The sequence below is a fragment of the Amphiura filiformis genome, chromosome 3 (genome assembly GCF_039555335.1).
Source record: "Amphiura filiformis chromosome 3, Afil_fr2py, whole genome shotgun sequence".
NCBI lineage: Eukaryota > Metazoa > Echinodermata > Ophiuroidea > Amphilepidida > Amphiuridae > Amphiura > Amphiura filiformis.
In genome coordinates, this window is record NC_092630.1 from 66,706,614 (window position 1) to 66,726,622 (window position 20,009).

The 20,009-nt window shown below is 34.7% G+C and overlaps 1 protein-coding gene across 1 annotated transcript in view; it reads left to right on the forward strand.

Annotated features, from left to right (window-relative positions):
- The window catches only part of LOC140149003 (F-box DNA helicase 1-like), a 34,620-nt gene extending 15,410 nt beyond the window's left edge, over positions 1-19,210 (forward strand). Inside the window, exons 11-21 of the mRNA XM_072171137.1 lie at positions 3,439-3,529; positions 4,862-4,948; positions 5,550-5,707; positions 6,811-6,910; positions 10,877-11,010; positions 11,569-11,644; positions 12,863-13,048; positions 13,758-13,853; positions 14,372-14,496; positions 16,230-16,367; positions 17,027-19,210. Of these exons, the coding sequence (XP_072027238.1) occupies positions 3,439-3,529; positions 4,862-4,948; positions 5,550-5,707; positions 6,811-6,910; positions 10,877-11,010; positions 11,569-11,644; positions 12,863-13,048; positions 13,758-13,853; positions 14,372-14,496; positions 16,230-16,367; positions 17,027-18,775 (2,940 nt within the window). The 3' untranslated portion in view covers positions 18,776-19,210. The remainder of the gene's footprint in view (positions 1-3,438; positions 3,530-4,861; positions 4,949-5,549; positions 5,708-6,810; positions 6,911-10,876; positions 11,011-11,568; positions 11,645-12,862; positions 13,049-13,757; positions 13,854-14,371; positions 14,497-16,229; positions 16,368-17,026) is intronic.
- The last annotated feature ends 799 nt before the right edge of the window (positions 19,211-20,009 follow it).

A 20,009-nucleotide genomic window follows, 5' to 3' on the forward strand; every position in this document is an offset into this window, starting at 1 on the left:
CTTGTAATATGAAGTATGTAACATACATTTAGATCTGTATGAGTCAATTTATAGGGCACCATAAGTTTGCATTTGGTAATTTCTACTACATACTTTGTTGGATTTCAATATGACTTGGACACAATGACCCTTGGATACAATGTCAAAGGTCATGTAGGTCAGGGGCTATTTTAACGTGCCTCACTGTCACGTACGTGACGAGATAAAATATTCGTGCAGTGATAATTAACCATCCGTGTAGATATGCTTTAATAGTAGACAATGGTAGAGCCTTTCTTACGGTCACATTCAGGTAAAAATGTCAATTTTTTTATTTTTGAAACGCACTCTACTTCAACACTTTTATCTCATTGCACGAACGTGACAGTGAGACACATTAAAATAGCCCCTGATGTAGGTGGTCATTTAAGGTAATATTACAATTTGTTAATTATTCACTAATGTACCTTTTCTGAACACGTAATATGGTTCAGACATAATTTACACTGCATCAAATTTAGCAATTAATCTGTGTGGAGCATTGACACAAAAACATTTAGTACACTAAACCAGTTTCACAGAAGAGGGGTTTTGCTTTGTAACAAAATAGGCCAATAGTATTAGCTCAAATATCATTAAAAGGTTAACATTTCTCATAACAAGCTGATTTTTTCAGGATAGGTCCAGGAATATGTATAGAATCAAATTCCAAAAGTCCCCGAGAATCCCCTTGTGCTTCCTTCAAAATCAAGATGGCGTCCAAAATGGCCGCCATTTTCAGTTTTTATCATAATTTTGCCCCCAGACATGTTAAAATCACAAACAAAGCATCTAAATATATGTTTTGAGGTACATGGAATGTTTTAAAAACATTTGCAAGAGGTTTCAATGATCCTAAATAGCCAAAATCCAAGATGGCGTCCAAAATGGCCGCCATTTTAGTAAGTAAAATTAGTTTTCAACCAGACTGGTTAAATACATATACAAAATATCTCACATAGGTTTGGGGTACAATGGATATATTTAAAATGTACTTGAAGGATTTCAATACCTAGATATAAAGCCAAAATACAAGATGGCGTCCAAAATGACCGCCTAAGAAGTGTTTAAGATGTGTTAATTGGCATTGGAGAAAGTTCAAAACTCATGATTTGTAAGCAGACTTATAATGCACATCATCCAAATTCACTACCATTATTACCATCATTATTTTACAATATTGATTCAGTGCTTTTACCATGTGTACAATACAATAGTTACCATTATTTCCATCGGTATCCACGTGATGTAATGCAATCAAATGGTATACCTTAAACTTCATCAACTTGCACTTTGTCTTCTGCATTAATGTTCTGCAATGCTGGTTCGGTCTCCTCCTCATTGTCCCCCAACTAGTACAGGTGCTGTGTTGCTGCAAGACTGACCACAGCATTTGCTGCACATCAATGTACAGAAGAGTCTCAAGTTTCTTGCAGCTGCATGTCATGTTGTTGCATCTTATTTGCATCCACATGGTACCATGTTGAGCAATGTATCTGGTGCAACAGCGAGTTCTGTTTCTACTTGAACAAGAATTCCATCTTGTAATCTCCATCCCCAGGCAGTTGGACTTAGGTTGTTCCCCACCCATTCTTGAACCGTGAGGAAAGTGCGGAATGAGTGCTGTTTTGCAGCAGCACAAGTTGGGGGTAAACTCGCGAGCTCAAATGAAGAGCTAAGGGAACTGCGACCAATTGCCCGTTTGTATACAGTGTGGCGGTATTCATTCAATGAACCGTTGCTAACCCCATACATCTTCAGGATGAAGCTCTCCCCTGCTCTCTGTACCTCATCATGCGCGCTGCTGGCATTTGTAAAGGTATCTAACAAGTCATATTCATGTACGTTTCTTGTTCAGGGTTTGCGCTTTCCTTGACGATAAATGGCTGAGACTGTGTCACAGCCTGTAATAGCGTGAAGAGACATCAAAGCAGGTGAAAGCAGAATTGGGAAGCTGTGGGTGCAATACATCAGACAGGTGGCCCTTATTAGGCATTTCCAAAAAGGCGGCCATTTTGTCCACCATATTGGAATTTGGCTACTTAGGATCATTGAAACCTCTTGCAAATGTTTTTAAAACATTCCTTGTACCGCAAAATATATATTTAGATGCTTTGTTTGTGATTTTAACATGTCTGGGGGCAAAGTTATGATAAAAACTGAAATGGCGGCCATTTTGGACGCCATCTTGGATTTTGGCTACTTAGGATTATTGAAACCTCTTGCAAATAATTTTAAAACATTCCTTGTACCTCAATACATATATTTAGATGCTTTGTTTGTGATTTTAACATGTCTGGGGGCAAAGTTATGATAAAAACTGAAAATGGCAGCCATTTTGGACGCCATCTTGGATTTTGAAGGAAGCACAAGGGGGATTTTCGGGGACTTTTGGAATTTGATTCTACACATGTTCCTGGACCTATCCTGAAAAAAATCAGCTTGTTATGAGAAATGTTAGGGTTATAGCTAATACTATTGGCCTAAAACCAATTTCTTCATCGAAAGGATTATTATATTTCCCTACAATATAATTTATATTCTGTAAATTTTGCTTTGTTGAGAGTAAAAAAACCAGTTTAATTAGTGTATTTGACAGGTACAAATACCATGCTGTAGTTTTATTTCAAACCATACATTTTTTTATTTAATAATCTTAATTTGGAACATCATTATATACTTCATTTGTAATTTGAATTGCAAAATGGTTCCTTCATGGTCATTAATGTGTTGCTAGATTGCAGATGATGCCATTCTTGTTATGAACTTGAACATGTTCAACACATAAATATATCTCGCTCTCACTGAGTGAAGACACAGCTTATTTTGCTCTGAGTTTACTGTCTTGTTTGCTACTTAGTTCAATTTGAACTTGCCTTCAATTTTTGACTTGAATTTGTTTGTAAACTACAGCGTGTAGTTCTTGTTGTTTGCTTTACATTTTGTTCTCTGTCCCTGAAGAAGAGCAATTTATCTGCTCAAAATGTCAGTTGTTTTTTTGTCTGTTTGCTGTTATTTGACTGCTATGTGCACAGTGATTTTCATCACTTCCAGTGTACTGTTTTCCTGACACTTTTGTGGGCTCTGGAATTGGCAATTTTGTTTTTGTGCCTACACTGGATGTTTGGTTTAGCGTGTCTGTTTATATGCACAGTGATTTTCATCACTCGTTCTAGTGCACTTTTGTATTACTATTGATCCTTGTTGTTTTTCCAGGTTCAGCACTTCTGTGGGCCTTGGAACTTGTAATTTTTGGCTATCTAACTTTGCCTACTTCTTATGCCTACATTTGCTGTTTTTGTCCCCCTGCATACTGTCTAGTCTGCATTTTACTTGTTTCCCCACATCAAGTTAGTGTACCTTGCTTTTTTTCTTTCCCATAAATTTATCCTTTTTTTTTGTGCACTTTCTCACCTACAGAAACTTGCAGATGATGCCACACATGCCTGGGAACAACTGATAATTGTCAGACCAAGTCCTGTCAAACCAGAGCATCGAGGACCACCTGATTGTATGTAATTGTAAAACTTGTTGAATAAGAAGAAATATGATTTTAACTATTGGTCCACAAATCATGTGAAGATCCAAGTTGTGGTTGTTCATTAGTATTCTTATTGGCTACTAAGTTAAATTACTAAATGGTAATCTTAAATACGTGCAGACAGGCATGCATAATATTGCAAATTTCACTCTACATGTATATACTAGCTGATGGTTGTACCAGGCTAGCGGTACTCTGTACAAATTGCCTATACCGATTCTGAGGACAAGACCTGTGTAACAGTCGCATACCCTGCTTTGTATGCATGGACCCAGGTCACGGTCTGTCTATGTGACAAACAGTGCAGGTCAGTCAGTTGCAATCTGTCTGCTGCCATCCACGTAATAGATCTGACAGTCACCTTTTTGTACCACCGATATGCAGCTGTCAATCATCATGCACAACGAGTGAGAATTTAGGGGTTAAATCATGGTTAAATCGGTAATAAAATTATAAAAACAATTCTAAATTAGTAAATATACCATACATTTTGTTTTAAATGGTAATTAGATAATCTATGAAAGAGATAATTACTTACAACTTCAGAAAAGATGAGAAAAGACGTTTTTATTGTGGCTGCGTCTGCCAACTAAAGGCAGCTTAAAAGTGAATGACATCATCTGCAACAACGACGTCACCTAGCTCTTACACAAGGTCCCGAGCTCACACTGTCCTCACTTTTGCGATCAAAGTAGCGCCTCTCTAATTTAGTACTCTCAGGTTGTACTTAAAATCCCAGAGCAGTAGTGTATATTATTCCAAATCATAAGTACGATGCACAGATAAAGAGAGCATTTGTTGCTTTCAACAAGGAACTCGGTTTTTGAATTTATAACAAGCATGTTTATAACCACAGACTAATTACAGACTATTTTCTAACAGTCAAAATCCTCATGCATTGTATGCTGTGAATTCTCACATATTCATGAGGGTTCGATCGTTGATTGTGCAGTGCCTAACAATCACGCCATCTTTATGTGCCTTTAATAGAGCGTTGCGTGTCTTTGCATTTACGTAAAAATATGCAGTACGTGCGTAGCAGTTTTGTCTGTTGTATTTCATGGAACGAATGGCCCTCATTATCGGGTGATGCTGAATGACTGTTTGGAGTTAGTCTGTATCTCTTTAGTCCATGGAAATAACACAGGAATAGTAGCCACGATTTAAAGCAATGGTATTCCAACGCAAATTAGTGTGGAAGTTGTTGGAAAATCTAAGTGTTATAATTATTAACATTTGACATTTTTAGCCATTTGAATAGCATATCAGATGAGATTCTATTTCACATTGTTTTTTATTCAGTGTATTTGAAGCTGTATCAACTGAGGAAACCACACATTTCCAAGTATGACTGCATTCTTATAGATGAAGCACAAGACCTTACTCCAGGTAATTTAATTTGATTGAGTCCCTTGATGGAGGTGCTTTTCAGGTCTGATGTTTTTTGTGCAGCAAGATGTCATACAAATCTGTCATAATTTAAAAACAATTGAGAACTGTTTGTATGAATTAAGTTGAAGCAGAGGATACTGATGCTTCTAGCATTAGTGTCATTATTTCTTGTATCTTTGATCTACCTATTGCTATGAAGTAACTTCATGTTATGTGTTTAACTATAATACACTTCATACAGAACCATGTAGCAATCAGAAAAGATCTTAGAAAAATATGCAGAGTGTATGCAACTTGTGTAATTGCACTCCACATGCATTGCTTTAAAACATGTTAATTAATTTTCTTTAGAGGTAGATGCATTTATATTTGCTCTTAAGTTCCAAATTTTATATATAAAGTGTATAAATTAGGTTAAAAACTGAGTATATTTGTTACTTGAGAAATTGAGCAAAATAATGCACTTGTGCTGAGTCTGAGATTTTGATGTGTCTAATGCACTCTCTCTCACCAAGTAATATACAGTTTACCTACAATCACCTCCCTTTCATATTTATAAATAATTTTCAGCATGTGTTTGTACTTGTATTACTTGCAGCTCAACAAGACATTTTTCTGCGTCAGAAGTGTGCTAAGATTGTTGTTGGAGATCCCAACCAGCAGATCTACAGCTTCAGAGGAACCCAGAATGCCATGAACCAGATTAGAAGTCACATAGCAGATGATGCAGTCATCAAGACATTCCACCTGACGCAGGTAAGTAGCTACGAGGGTCATTCAAAAAGTTTTACCTCCACCATCACATCTCTGTTATCTTACGCAGGCCCATGTGGGGGTGCTGATTTTGAAAAACTGGACTTTTTTCCCGAGGGGGGGGGGGGGCAATTTTGTGAAAAGTTGACTTTCTTCCCCAAATTTGGACCTTTTTTGACCAAAAAAGCTTTAAAAATCCATGTATACTTTTGCAATTTTTTTTGGGGGCCCAGGATATTGAAATTACCCTTGGTTATATTCTTAAATCTTGGCTAAAAATGAATAAAATGTCATTTTTGGTTGTTAAGATGTGTTGGTTCAAGTGAATACAGATTTGGTACGTTGGAAACAGTCTGAATAGAAAGGCTAAATTTAATTAAAAAGGTTGCCAACATCTATGTGGAAATCATTACAGATGTATTTCTGAAAATGATTAAATTGCTTTATTTTTGTAAATAGTTTAATCAATATCTAATGCTTGCAGGTAGTATAGTTTTACTGGGTATCGTTCTTTTGCACAACAAAACTGATACATATCTTGGTGTAGATTATTCATCCAGTAGTTCAAAACATTATTTTGTAAATTAAATCAAATACTGGAACTAAAATTTGCAACTCAGTTGTCACACGCATGGGACCCAGCGTTACGAGACATTCCTCGCCGTCTGACGTCACAACATCTGACGTCATCACAACATCTTCAATCAGATGCCTGACGAAGTCCGATGCTTTCGGACGCAACGTAGCAAAGTGAGTTGCAAATTTTAGTTCCAGTATTTGGTTTAATTTACAAAATAAAACTGATACATGTTTAGAATAGCCTTCATATTGACCCTTTTCAATAGTTTGTTAACTTCGAGATGCATCCATTGCTTAAAATAGCGCGTAATTACGAATTACCCTTAAATGTGGTCTAGTAGAAATCTGGCAAATTTCACTACTAAACATTTGTGTGTCTGCTGAACCCTTTGATGTTTTCTTCTTTTATCAATCATGTTTTATTTTGTTTTGAAGTCCTAAGGCGTGTCAGGGAGCTCAAATAGGATCAAAATATTTATACTGAGTAAGCAATTGGACAACCACATCTTTTTTTTTGTCTTTGACAGTCATTCCGTTTTGGACCAGAAATAGCTTATGTGTCCAACCTCCTGCTGGAATTCTTCATGAAGAATACAACCCAGAATATAGTTGGCACTGGAAAGCAAGGTAGCTAATATTATAAATGGTTGCTTAGGCAAGTTTCACACTGATCGAGCTTCTCCCTAGGTTCGATGAAGAAAGCAAGGCATATATCTTATGGTATTTTTGATCGTATAAGTTATATTCTCAAATATGCACACAGTAATGGTCAGCCCTTGAATTAAGGATCTGAAGGGGCACGTCAACTTTTTTAGGGCAATTTGATAATTGCCTTGGATTTCACTGAAAAGGCAAGGCAGCACGGCAGTTAGTAATATTTCAATAGGGCATTATGGCAACTGTGGAAAATTTGAGAAGGGCACCAAGGCAATTTCTCAAAAGCTAGGAAAACACACGCAAACAGTCTGCATGATATATGATTTTATAATGAAGGGGCAGGGCTGGGCACCGACGGCAACTTCATTAAAGGACACGGCATTCACTATTCACTATACATCCAAGAATTTTGTTCCACCCTCTCCCTAATGTCATAAAGAAATCATAAAGAACCAGTCATGAGCAGGGCTCACATCTAAATGGTTAACAATAACACTTAACTGCTACATGTATTAAACTTACTAGACTATCGTGTATCAGTGCCCTTTTTCGCATTTATTCCGGAAAATTTGGCTTGTAAAATTTCTGTTGGGCGTGTAACTTTTTAGAGTTACACGCCCGATTTGCTAGTGCCAAAAAAAGTTTAGATCCAGCCATGGTTAGGATAATGATCCATTATGTACTGTTTTTGTTCACTTAACACGGAATGTCTGGTAGAAGCAGACAGACCGGGGAAAACGAGGGTAGGCAGATTTCTTTCATGCTTTGATGGTTGAGCAAGTGTCCCAAGTTATGCACACTGGTGACATTGAAAAAATCTCACGACCCCTCTGTTACGAGATACAAGACCCCCCTAAAATGACCCCCTGCCTCCCCCTTTCCAACAACAAAAAAGCTAGAAAATGGGTATTTTCAAGATGATCAAATATATAGAAAACCATTCACAATCAAAAATATACTCTGCAGGTATTAAGTTGACATATTAATCTTAACGGATATGAAAGAAAAAAGTAAAAAAAAAAAATCTAATTGGGTTGTTCCATTTTTTAGGAGGGTGTTTTCCTATTTTTCGCTTTTTGAGAAAAAGTGAAAAATGCGTTTTTTACCCACTTTTTGACGGAAAAAATAAAAACCTTCATACCTTTTAATTTTTTTTATTTTCACATGTAAACTAGTTTCATACAAGACTAATTAAATAAAGAAATAAAAATCATGGAGAGTATTTTAATTTACGAGATAGAAGCCCCGGAAGTGGACTACTTTTTCCATATTCTAGTATGCAGATGTTCTAAAGATATTGAGTTTAATTGGTTTTTGAAGTCTTGATTGTGTATTTTTAATAAAAAGAAATTCAAATTGTTTTTCCTTTATAATGTCTAAGATGCCAATCAAAGGTATTTTGAAGCCGGGCTATTCCATTATAATACAGAGGTATCACCCTAGAACATCTCAAGTTTGCTATAATGGGTCAATAACATCTAAAAATGATTATTTTCACGATGATCAAAGATATAGAAAACCATTCACAATAACAAAATATACTCGGTAAGTATTAAGTTGATGAATTACCATTAACAGATATGAAAGAAAACATAAAAAATCTAATTGGTTTGTTCCATTTTTAGGCGGGGTGTTTTTCTATTTTTCACTTTTTGAAAATTTAAATGGTTATTTGAAGTTTTTGTTTCTCCTTTATATTGTCTAATATTACACTCAAGGGTATTTTGATGTGTGGGGTATTCCAATATAATACAGAGGTGTTTCTCAAGAAAGTTAGCTTATAATGGTCCAATAACATCAACAAAGGTAGAAAATTGGTATTTTCATGATGAACAAAGATATAGAAAACCCTTCTTAATCAAAAATATAATCTGCATGTGTTAAGTTAAATTACTCTTAATAAGACTACGAATATAAGAGAAAAGGTAAAAGAACCGAATGGTTTGTTCCATTTTGGGGAGGGTGTTTTCCTACTTTTCACCTTTTGAGAAACAGTGAATAATGTGATTTGTAACCAATATTTTGATGCAAAAAATAAAAACCTCCATATATTTTAATTTTTTAATTTTCACAGGTTAACTAGTTTAAGGGCTCGGATAGCGATGTTTTCACAGATTTCTTTGTCGGAATTGAGAGCACATGAACCTTCTGATATCAAATAGTTTTGCTTTTTTGAAATGTGTCATATAATAGTTTTTTTTCAAATACCAAAAACATTTTGATCTTTTTGGGAAAATATGTATATCTTTAATATCTATATAATATTATGAAAGGTCAAAATTCTTAATTGATCGTCGGCGTCGCTTTTCATCCCAGCTACATATAGGCCTATACTTCATGTACTTGAAGTACATATCGTTTACCATCAAATTTGTATTATATCGTGAATTTCAAAAATCAAACTTAGTTGATATCGGAAGAACATTCCTCGTATTCAGAATGTAGTTCGATATCAGTAAGATGCAATGGTTGTCTCAATGATATGACTGCATATTTGTGCAAACAGCAATTATAGTGGAATAATGTTTACAAAACAATAAAATATTTTCCTATAAAAACACACAAATTAAAATAAGGAAATAAGGCATTTTTAACATGGAGACCTGGATATTTAAAAAAACCCCATTTTTTAAGTCTTTTGCTGCTTATTGTTATATATAAATAACCATATTAAGTTTGACCAAGTTAATGCAACTCTCCTAATTAGCATCATATTGTAGAGATATGAGCATTTAGCATACCGCACATCTATTATCTGCTCAATATCAGCCATTTTAAACAGTGGAATATAGCAAAAACCATGATAAACCCAGTTTTCTACATGTGACACATGTTTGTGTCACCGTAGTCATGTGGTATGGAGTGATAAACAAAATATTGCAGTTTTGAATTAAAGTCATTTCCATATGCAGTTCCTAAAATTAGGAACAAAGGCATTTTGAACATGGAGACTGGATATTAAAAAAAACACATTTTTAAGTCATTCGTTGCTTATTGTTATAACAATATTGGTCAAGTTTGACTAAGTTAATGCAACTCTCCTAATTAGCATCATATTGTAGAGATATGAGCATTTAGCATACCGTACAGCTATTATCTGCTCAATATCAGCCATTTTACACAGTGGAATATAGCAAAAACCACGACACCCCAGTTTTCTACAAACACCCCTTTGAAATAATGGACTAACCCTGGCTAATATCACATGTTTGTGTCACCATAGTCATGTGGCATAGAGAGATAAACAAATTGTTGCAGTTTTGAACTGGAAGTCATCACTATATGCAGTAATATGGAAGTAAAAGTGTAAGTAACAAAAATGCCTCATTTGACTAATTGTTAAAAGTGCCCTGAATTGGTGGATATGTAAGTAAAATACTAAAGAAGTCTCCATGATTTAGAATGCATTTTTGTAAACATCAAGAGTGGGGTAATTTATGACAAAAAAATAAAAAATAAAAAAAGGTATGAAGGTTTTTATTTTTTCCCTCAAAGATTGGGGAAAATTAGGCATTTTCAACATTTTAAAAATACAAGAATATAGTCTCACCCCTCATGCTGAAAATGGAACATTCCAAACATTTTTAAAGCTTGCTGTGCATTTTTATATTGTAAAAACATGTAATATTACATGACAGAAAAAGTAAAGTGATAAACCATTGTGTTATATTCAAACATTTTATCTGAAATGTGTGCAAAATTCAATATTTTCAAATTTGTCAGGGGTTAGCAGAAGCCAATTTTAGGGCGTTTTAGGGGGTCTGGTATCTTGCTCAGGGGGATATGAGAATTTTTCATCACCATTTTCATGAATACTTTAGGGAACCTAATGAAACTTCAAAATATGAGTAAAAAATGCTGACCCCTCTTTTCCTAGATTTTGCTATATTGTACTGTTTTCTGAGATATGTAGTGTTAATATTAATTGTGATTCAGGTGGTTACTATGGTGATGAAGTGGGTACAGTTGCAATCATCTGTAGAAAGAATAAAGCATTGTTTGATCAGGCAGCCAGGATTTGTGATGAAGCCAAGAAGGGAAAGAAGGACACAAAGATAGGCTTTGCTGGGGTAAGTGGCTTAGGAATGATTGGATCACTCCATCCCAGTCTATACTAATAGTAATAAGCCAGATAGATAACATCATGGAATGATATAGAATGGCAGACAGTCAGGGGAGGCATCTTCTCCAAGAATACCTTGCGTATCGTGTGACTGATGTTCTCTTTTGTGATGCAAGAATACGATGGGATATAATTGACAGGGCATATAAATTAAATCCCAATACTTTTATGTATACCAATAGTTGAACGAAATGTATAATGCTACAGTTGTCGACTCATATAGGAAGTCATAGAATGGTGAACAATAAACATGCAGAAGTGTGCAGTACCATCACCATGTGTGCATGGTGTGTGCTTCTGTGAATTTAGCCCTTTTTTTTTCAGTTTTAAACTCTGATGCATAGGTTTTGAGTTGCGGTCTTCAACATCGGAAAGTTACTTTTTGTGATGCTTAGTTTATGACCTCTTCAGATTTGTATCATGATATGCGATGAATCTTAAAATCATATTATGTATACATTTTCTTTTGTTGAAGCTGTTTAATATTTCTCTTTGTTAAATTTAGGGCATTGAAGGATATAAACTAGAAATGATATGGGACATGTTCATAGTTAGCCTGCCTCCAAGTGAACGATGGAAACGTAAGTAAGAAGTAATGACATTGACATAAGAATTTAAGTTTCAAACAAGCCACATTTCAAAAGTTGAAAGGCAATGGAGAAATGCCACTAAACATAAAATAATGTTTTTTGTGTAACTGGAAGGTAACTACATAAAAGAATAATTTATTTGCAAAAAAATTAAAGGCAGTGCAAAAATATAACTAATTCTGGAGTTTGAATATTATCATTAAGGGATCTGGAATGAGTGTTTTGAGCGTTTCGACAGTATTTTTTGTGGGACATGAGAGCACATCAGACATATCGAATTGCATTCTGAATACGAAGAATGTCTTTCTGATATTAAATAATTTTCATTTTTTGAAATTCACGATATAATACAAATTTTATGACAAATTAATAAAATTTGATATTTTCCACATTTTTGATATATAACAGTCCTCGAAGTAAATTTTATAAATCTAATGACATATCCTTAAAGTGTATGTAGCAGGGAGGAAAAGCCGACGATCAATTGAAAATTTGGAGCTTTCATATTGAAGATATGGATTTTTTTCCCAAAAAGGCCTAATTGTTTTTGGTGTTTTGGGAAAAGAGTCCATATCTTCAATACGAAAGGTCAAAATTTTCAATTGATTGTCGGCTTTTCATCCCACCTACATACAACTTAAGTATAAATCATCAGATTTATAAGTTTACTTCGAGTACTGTTAAATATCAAAAAATATCAATTTTTAATCATTTGCCATAAAATGTGTATTACATTTCAAATTTCAAAAAATGAAAATTATTTGAAATCAGAAGGACATTCTTCGTATTCAGAATGCAATTCGATATGTCTGATGTGCTCTAATGTCCCACAATAAATACTGTCCAAACGTTCATACCCCACCCCTTAAGCCAAATAAATGATTGTTGGTGTCATCAACACCATTTGATTGAGTGTCCCAGGTTAAAGAAGAAATAAAACAAACAAAACAAACAAACAAAAGGACAACCAGACACATTTTTTTTACTCATGGTCATCATGGGGGAATCATAACAAATTATTACAAATTAAAAAAGAAGCTTTGTATATCTACAACTGCAATGTTCTTTTTGAGACTATGAGTAGAACTAAAAATGACAGAATTTCAAATTCCTTTTATAAACACCAACATCTGAAGATGCAGTTAAGGGGCTTAGTTTGAAGATTTAAAGAGAGATAAATCATTACTGTCTATTTATTTTTATTAACAGAGCCACGTCGGATCCAAAATGGTTTCATTGGAAACTTCAAGCACTTCTATGACTTGAAAACATATGCAAATAATGCCATGGATATCGAGTTACAAGGAAAAGTCGCCATCGTTGAGAAGTATGGCCGTCGTATACCAGGTCTTATTGCTGACATGCAAAGTAGAGCAACATCCCTTGAAGATGCAGGTTGGTTTCTGTAGATGTAAAATAGTTTGTGTAAATCATTTAATACAATTCATTTTACAGATATGATAAATATTGGTGTTAGTGATTTGACATGAAATTTAATTGGTGGTGTTAAAATATACTGGTTCATTTCATGTATGTTAGGAACTTGGGCCTTAATAGCAATGTATTTGCATAGATTCAGGAGCTGATTCAATCTTTGGGGTCAATTTAGTTTACAAATCTTAGATACTCAGGGAATCCAGGTATTGAGCAAAGATGAACAAGACCCAGACTTAAAACTTTTTAGCAGATTTCAGCTTAGTGTTACTCAAGTTTATGCATTTTCTTTTATTCTCAGCCCAATTTGAGCTATTTTACCCCAATTTCATACTGTTTTCAGCTTTTGTTTCACTAAAGGTCATTGGTTTAACTTAGGTAATTCGAAGTGAAGACTGAATCAGTCACATTTTGATACAAATCTAGAGGTTTCAATATCATATTAAGCAGATACTCATTTATTGCAAAATCAAACAGCAAAGAGTAAACAGCAGCTATCCATAAGACATCTTTAAAAATCTGTGAAAAAGATATTGTTATCTGTACATGTGCGTAACACATAGCAAAGATTTTTTTTCAAAAAATGAAAAGAATAGATATAAAGCTATAAGACTACTTTCCTATAAACTACCTCACACATGTAGTATGTTTTCCTTTCGCTCTGTACTAGATATCATTCTGACAACTACACACAAAGCTAAAGGACTTGAGTTTGATACTGTCAAACTAGCTGATGACTTTATTCTAGAGGCGTACCTTCAATTTGGTAAGTTGCGTATAGTGGCCACTTACAAAAACATTTAACAGAAAACGTTTAGGGATTCAATCATGTTTCACCGTTGTTCATCACCATTTAACAACGATGTGTCTGCATCGTCTGCGTGGTTTCACGTATAACATGATAAATACCATATTCTAAAACATTAAAAGTGGTTGACCCAATTGATAGCCTCATCTCCCTACTTTTCCCCATCAAAATGGTATCAGGTGCAAGGCGGTATGAGCAAAAACACAATATATAGTTTAGTGGGACACTAACTACCCCAGAGGTCATACTTTTCTGTGAGAACATGTGTTGCAATCCAAAATGTCTGATTTCTTTCTTTGCATTCTTTATTTTTTATTTTTTTGTCAGAATATCTTTGCTCTTCTCTGACAACTACAAAAGAAAAAAAAGGTGCATTAAAATGGAGATTTGAAAAGCCTAGCTAGACATGTGATCTTCTAAAATCATATTTCTGCAATCTGTAACATGACATTCTTTGTTATCTGTCTTTGTCACAGTCAATGGGCAAATCGTTGCCAACATAGAGCAAGATGAATACAATATGGTGTATGTAGCTGTGACCAGAGCCAAGAAACGACTGGTACTGAATTATCACCTCATGAAGTTCTTACAATATGCACATGTAAGTATAGTATTCACCGTTTTAAATTCATTTTAAATGTAGATAAAACTAAATTAATGATCCTTGGTAGCAATCATATCATAGATAAATTTAGTAATGTAAATCTTATATACAACAATTGTATTATTGAAAAGGTTGATGATTTCAAATATCTAGGTGTTAAGTTTGATTATAATATGTCATGGTCCTCTCACATTGATTATATATCTAAAAATGTTTCAAAAAGAATTGGTATCATTAGGCGTTGTAGACATTTTCTTCCACATCACACTCTTGTTATGTTATCAAATGCTCTTGTAACCCCTCATTTTGATTATGCTAGTTCAGTGTGGTGTAACTTTTCTCTTGAATATCAAAGAAGGCTTCAGGTTTTGCAAAATAGTTTAGCTAGAACAATTCTATTTGCTGATATTAGGACACCAGTAATAGACATGTTAAACTCACTAGGGTGGATCAAACTAAGTGACAGATGGAGAAATCATATGCTTATTCTTACATTTAAATGTTTAAGAAATCTTAGTCCTTCATATTTATCATCTCAGTTTGAATTTGTTCATAATACTCATTCTCACGTAACCAGAAATCATTCGTCTAATACATTGATTGTTCCAAAATACAACACTAATTCTGGATTATGTACATTTCACGTCAGAGCTGCTCATATTTGGAACAGTATAGCGCCAATGATTCGAACTGATATGGAAAATATGTCTTTGAGACGATTCAAAACAAATGTTCTCATTTCATGTTAAAATGTGTATAGTCTATGAATTCATAATTGTGATTGCATTTGTTTTTGTATATCTTATTTTTTTATTGTATCACTTTTGTGTACTATTATTATATTATGTTTTGTATTGACTGAGGGCCTGCTTGGAAAGCAGTGCTGGTCACTGAAGTTGTTACCCTCAATAAAGAAAGAATAAACTAACTAACCGTGAACCTTGACATCATCTTACTTTTGAAAATATCACCAGCACTATGATCCATTGTAGGCTTTGTGAAACTTAAAGCAAATGACTTTCTGAAATTTAGGAAAACAGGATCATAAACAAGTAGCGTTGAAGTTTGATTTGAATTACTTTAAGGATCATAAGTATCAGAACATTGTGTGTGAAACTCTTTTGTTCATCAGTCATTTTTGAGCTATCAGAACCAGACATCCCCAAACCTGATACAGTTAAGGCCATGCTTTATTCATGGGCTGTCCAGTTTTATGCACATCATATCAAATAAGCTATTTTGTTTGACTAATTGTACCACTCCACAATTTCTATCCACACTGTAATTGAAGGTACCTACATTTGTAGGAATATACTGTGGAGTATACTATTACTTATTTGTGTACACATTGTTTATTTGAAAGAACTTACATGTGGGCACATAATTTTGTTGTTCTGAAAAGCAATAGATTTCCTATAGGATATAGAAAATTTGCAGGCACTTGCCAAACATTTCTTACTTTACTTTTCTTACTGTACTTTAAATTTATTTTGAACCATCCAAAAGTAGTTTCAGTGATAAAATCTAGCATTAGATGTCAAATAGCAGAAAGGAAATTTTGATAGATTTGTTGCTTGCAGTTAAATGTAGCTCATTTATTTAGTTACACCCTAAGTCACTTGTTCTATCAGAATGAGTAAAAGGTCTGCAGTCTTAGTGTAGACAGATTTGATAAAACATGTAGCTGAAGTGAGTTTCAAATAAACAGCTTCATTTTTATTTCTCGGTAGGAGACATTTGAATGTCCAGTATCAACCAAATCCGTCCTTGCTAAGCATGACGATGTACCACGCTGTCTGGAATGCAAATCTCTGATTGAGTCTAAGACCAATTCACCCTTGATCACCAAGAGACCAAGGCTACAAATTGTAAGTATTAACATCAGTACTCATAATCACAATTTCTCACCAAGTTTTAAATGTGTGGATGCAAGCCAATGTTTCTGATAATTAAGTTCAGCCCAGCTTTAGCTGGTCATACACTGGTGTTCAAAATGTTTACAGAAGCATCACTTACATTTTCACACATCTAGGTTCTTACATCCTCACATTGGTCAGAAGTGTTGATAGTCAGCTCAGAAGCTGATTTTACTGTTGAATTAAATATGCATTTACTAAATGCATTTCTGTTTGCTGTACTGTAGGATGTGCAGCATAGGCTTACATGAGTTAATTCATCTTTGCAACAAATACCAGTAACCCTTTACACCCTAAGTGGATAGGCAACGCACCCTACCATGCATGATTCCAAAGATAAATGGCCAAAAAGAGATCTTTTATGTGGTAAAATATAAGATACATGTCATTGCTCATCATAAAATTTCCATCCAGTTTCTGAATAAAGTACAGTTAGTGTAAAGTTGTGTAACTACCAAGGTTCAAACTTGTGCACATGTTCATGTACAAAGCCTTTTCTCTCTTTTTGTTCTTCTGTACTATATCATACTTATTTTCCAAGTACTTTGGAAGTCAAGAACCAGTTTTGCTATAACAATATTTCTATTTCTCTCATTCCTTTTCCACTGCAGTGTTTCCGTCCAGTATTAGATACTGTGCCACCAAATGATGGATACTTGTGTGTTACGTGTTCTGCAAAGTGCTGTCCATGGTTGCAAGCATTATGTGGACTGGCACCAGTACCATCTCCATCTCCACCTGTACGACAAGTCATTGGAGTGTTTGATGAGTGGGAGGATGAATGGGAAATAGATATGATAGCTAATGGGGAGCTGGATTCAGAAGGGAATGTCAGTGAAGACAGTAGTGACGAGGAAGTGAATTCTGATGCTGAAGAGGGCAACAATGATGAAGAAAAAGACAACAATGATGATGAAGATAGCAGTGAACAAGGAGATGAGGATGGATTTATAAATGATGATGATGAAGACTCTGATGATGATGATGATGATTTCATCAATGATGAAGATGAGGACTCTATGTATACAGATACAGATTATTCTGATGCGGTGGATGAGGAGACTGACAGCAGCCATGATGATGGAAAGGATGGAGAGGAAGACAGTGATGATAGGATGACACAAAGTAAGCGGAAAGGACAGAAAATTCAAAGAAAGAAAAAGTCAACTGCAAAAGATGTAAGCAGTTACAAAAAGAAAAAGACAGACAGAAAACAGGGAACAAAAAAATCAAGAACAAATGATATCCAAAATCGAAAGAATCATCATCAAAGAATGAAAATGAGCAAGAAAAGGACAAAGAAGAAACATGGAGTGAAACGAAAGAGAAAACATGTAGATGACAAGTATGACGATGATGATGATGATGAGGATGATTTCATATGTGATGAGGAATCCTCAGAGACTGACTATTCTGATTCAGAGGAAAGCAAAGATGATATTAGTGATGAAGAAGAAGAGCAGAGTACAGATGAAGAGGTATGCAATGTTAGTAGGGTGACTCATAGTAGCCAGAAAGTACAGATACGTCAAAGAAAGAGGACACCTGCAAAAGATGACAAGAAAAAGATGTACAGGAAAAATAGAACATCAAGAAAAAAAGCTGATAGTAAGAAGGGCAAGCATGTTATCAAAAAGAGGAGAAAACCAGTGGAAATAGACATTGAGTATGATGATGATAGCACCAATGATGAAGAAAGTGAGGAGTCTTCAAATACAGAATATACAGATGAAGAGGAGGTGGAAAATGATACCAGCTGCGATAATGAAGAGGAGGAGGATGATGATACAGATGGAGATGAACTGAATGTTAGTATGATGACAAGAAGTCGACAGAAGGAGCGGACTCGAGAAAGAAATAGACGACAAATATCTGATAAGGCTGGCATTGGTAAAAGGAAAAGAACATACATGCATCGGGGAACACAAACAGATGATGTCAGTGATGACAATGATCGACATCAAAGAAAACAAAAGGACAAAATGACAAAGAAGAAAAGGAAACAAAGGAGAAAACAAGTGGACAATAATTTCATCGTTGAAGATGATTTCATTAATGATGAAGATGAATATTATGAGTTATCAGACATACATGATGAGGAAGGTACAGATGCAAGTGAAGAGAATACTGGTAGGAAGGCGCGAAGAAAGCAGAAGGTACAGACTGAAAAAAGGCAGAAGACACAGAGTGCAGAAGATGTCAGCAGTATAAGAAGGAAGAAAAAAACAAATGATAACAAAGATGAAAAATATCAATGTAAAAGAAAAGGAAAGGATAAAAGTGATAGTCAACAGGCGAAAAAGAAAAAGATGAGACGACCACAAAAACCAGTAGTAGAGGAGGATGATAGCAGTGACTAGTGGGTGACAAATAGGAAGGTGCAGAAGTAAGGGCTTTGATGTACATTGAAATACAGGAAGAATACTATGCAAACCCTTAGAATTCTGACATTATCTGAACCAATCAGACCAAAGTAGTCAGTAATAATGAAATTTAGTTATAGGCAAAAATAGGTTAGCAAAAAATAATATAAAATATAAGAAAATGGATATAAAAATTCATAACTTTGAAACCAAGTATGCCATGGAAGTGGGATTTCAACATCAGTAGCCTAAGCACCAAACAAGTTAAAAATAGTAATACCTCAATTGTCAAAATTTCTGACTTTGGTCTGACTGGATCAGATAATGTCATAAATAAGGAAACTTCTGAAATGGATCTTGATGCAATATAGCATGATGTATTATATTGAAATACAACAGTTGTATATATGTTATCTTTAACTAAAGATATACTGCTCAGTGCTCAATATGAGCCTTGGTGCTAAGTAGTATGAAATGTCATGTTGAAAAACATTGACTGGGTGTATCATTAACCAAAGATTAGGCCTATTTATCCAGCTGAACTAAGATAATTTGTTCAAAACATTCAGTATAAGTGAAATTAAAATGACAAAGAGCACAGATATGTTGTCAGTGCCAAAGATAGAATGACAACTGAAATGGTTATAGAGGAGAATTATTCAACTCACAAAGTTGGGTTTATTACTAGATCGCTATACAGTGTTTCATCTGAAGTTGAGAGTAATGCCATGGTGGATTTCGCAGTGGGAGATTGGAACTGTGCACGCTAACTTAATCCAGCAGGGTGTATACACATGCATAGAAGGGCTATTTGTCCGTATGCACCAATTCAAATCTGCCACTGCAAAATCCAACATTACAAATTACTCTCAACTTGAGATGAGATACACTATAGATATATGGAGATTGATAATAGTTTTCTTAGATGTTTAAATTGCAGCTATATATGTGACGCGATCAAGCAAAATCCTTTTGTTTCCTATTGTTAAGAAACTCTTTAATTGCTCATATCTTTGGAACTGGTTGTTCAATTTCAATGGGGTTTCCTTCAAAATCCAGCTTTGTAAATGCTTTTTACTATCCTATAAGAAACTGAAAATTAAATATTTCCGAGTTCCGACTGATTTTGCTTGATCGCATCACATATAATGTTGGTTTTCAACAGTCATATTCAATACTGCAGACATTTTATGACAATCATTGTATTCAAGCAGAGGTAAAATTCTGGTTT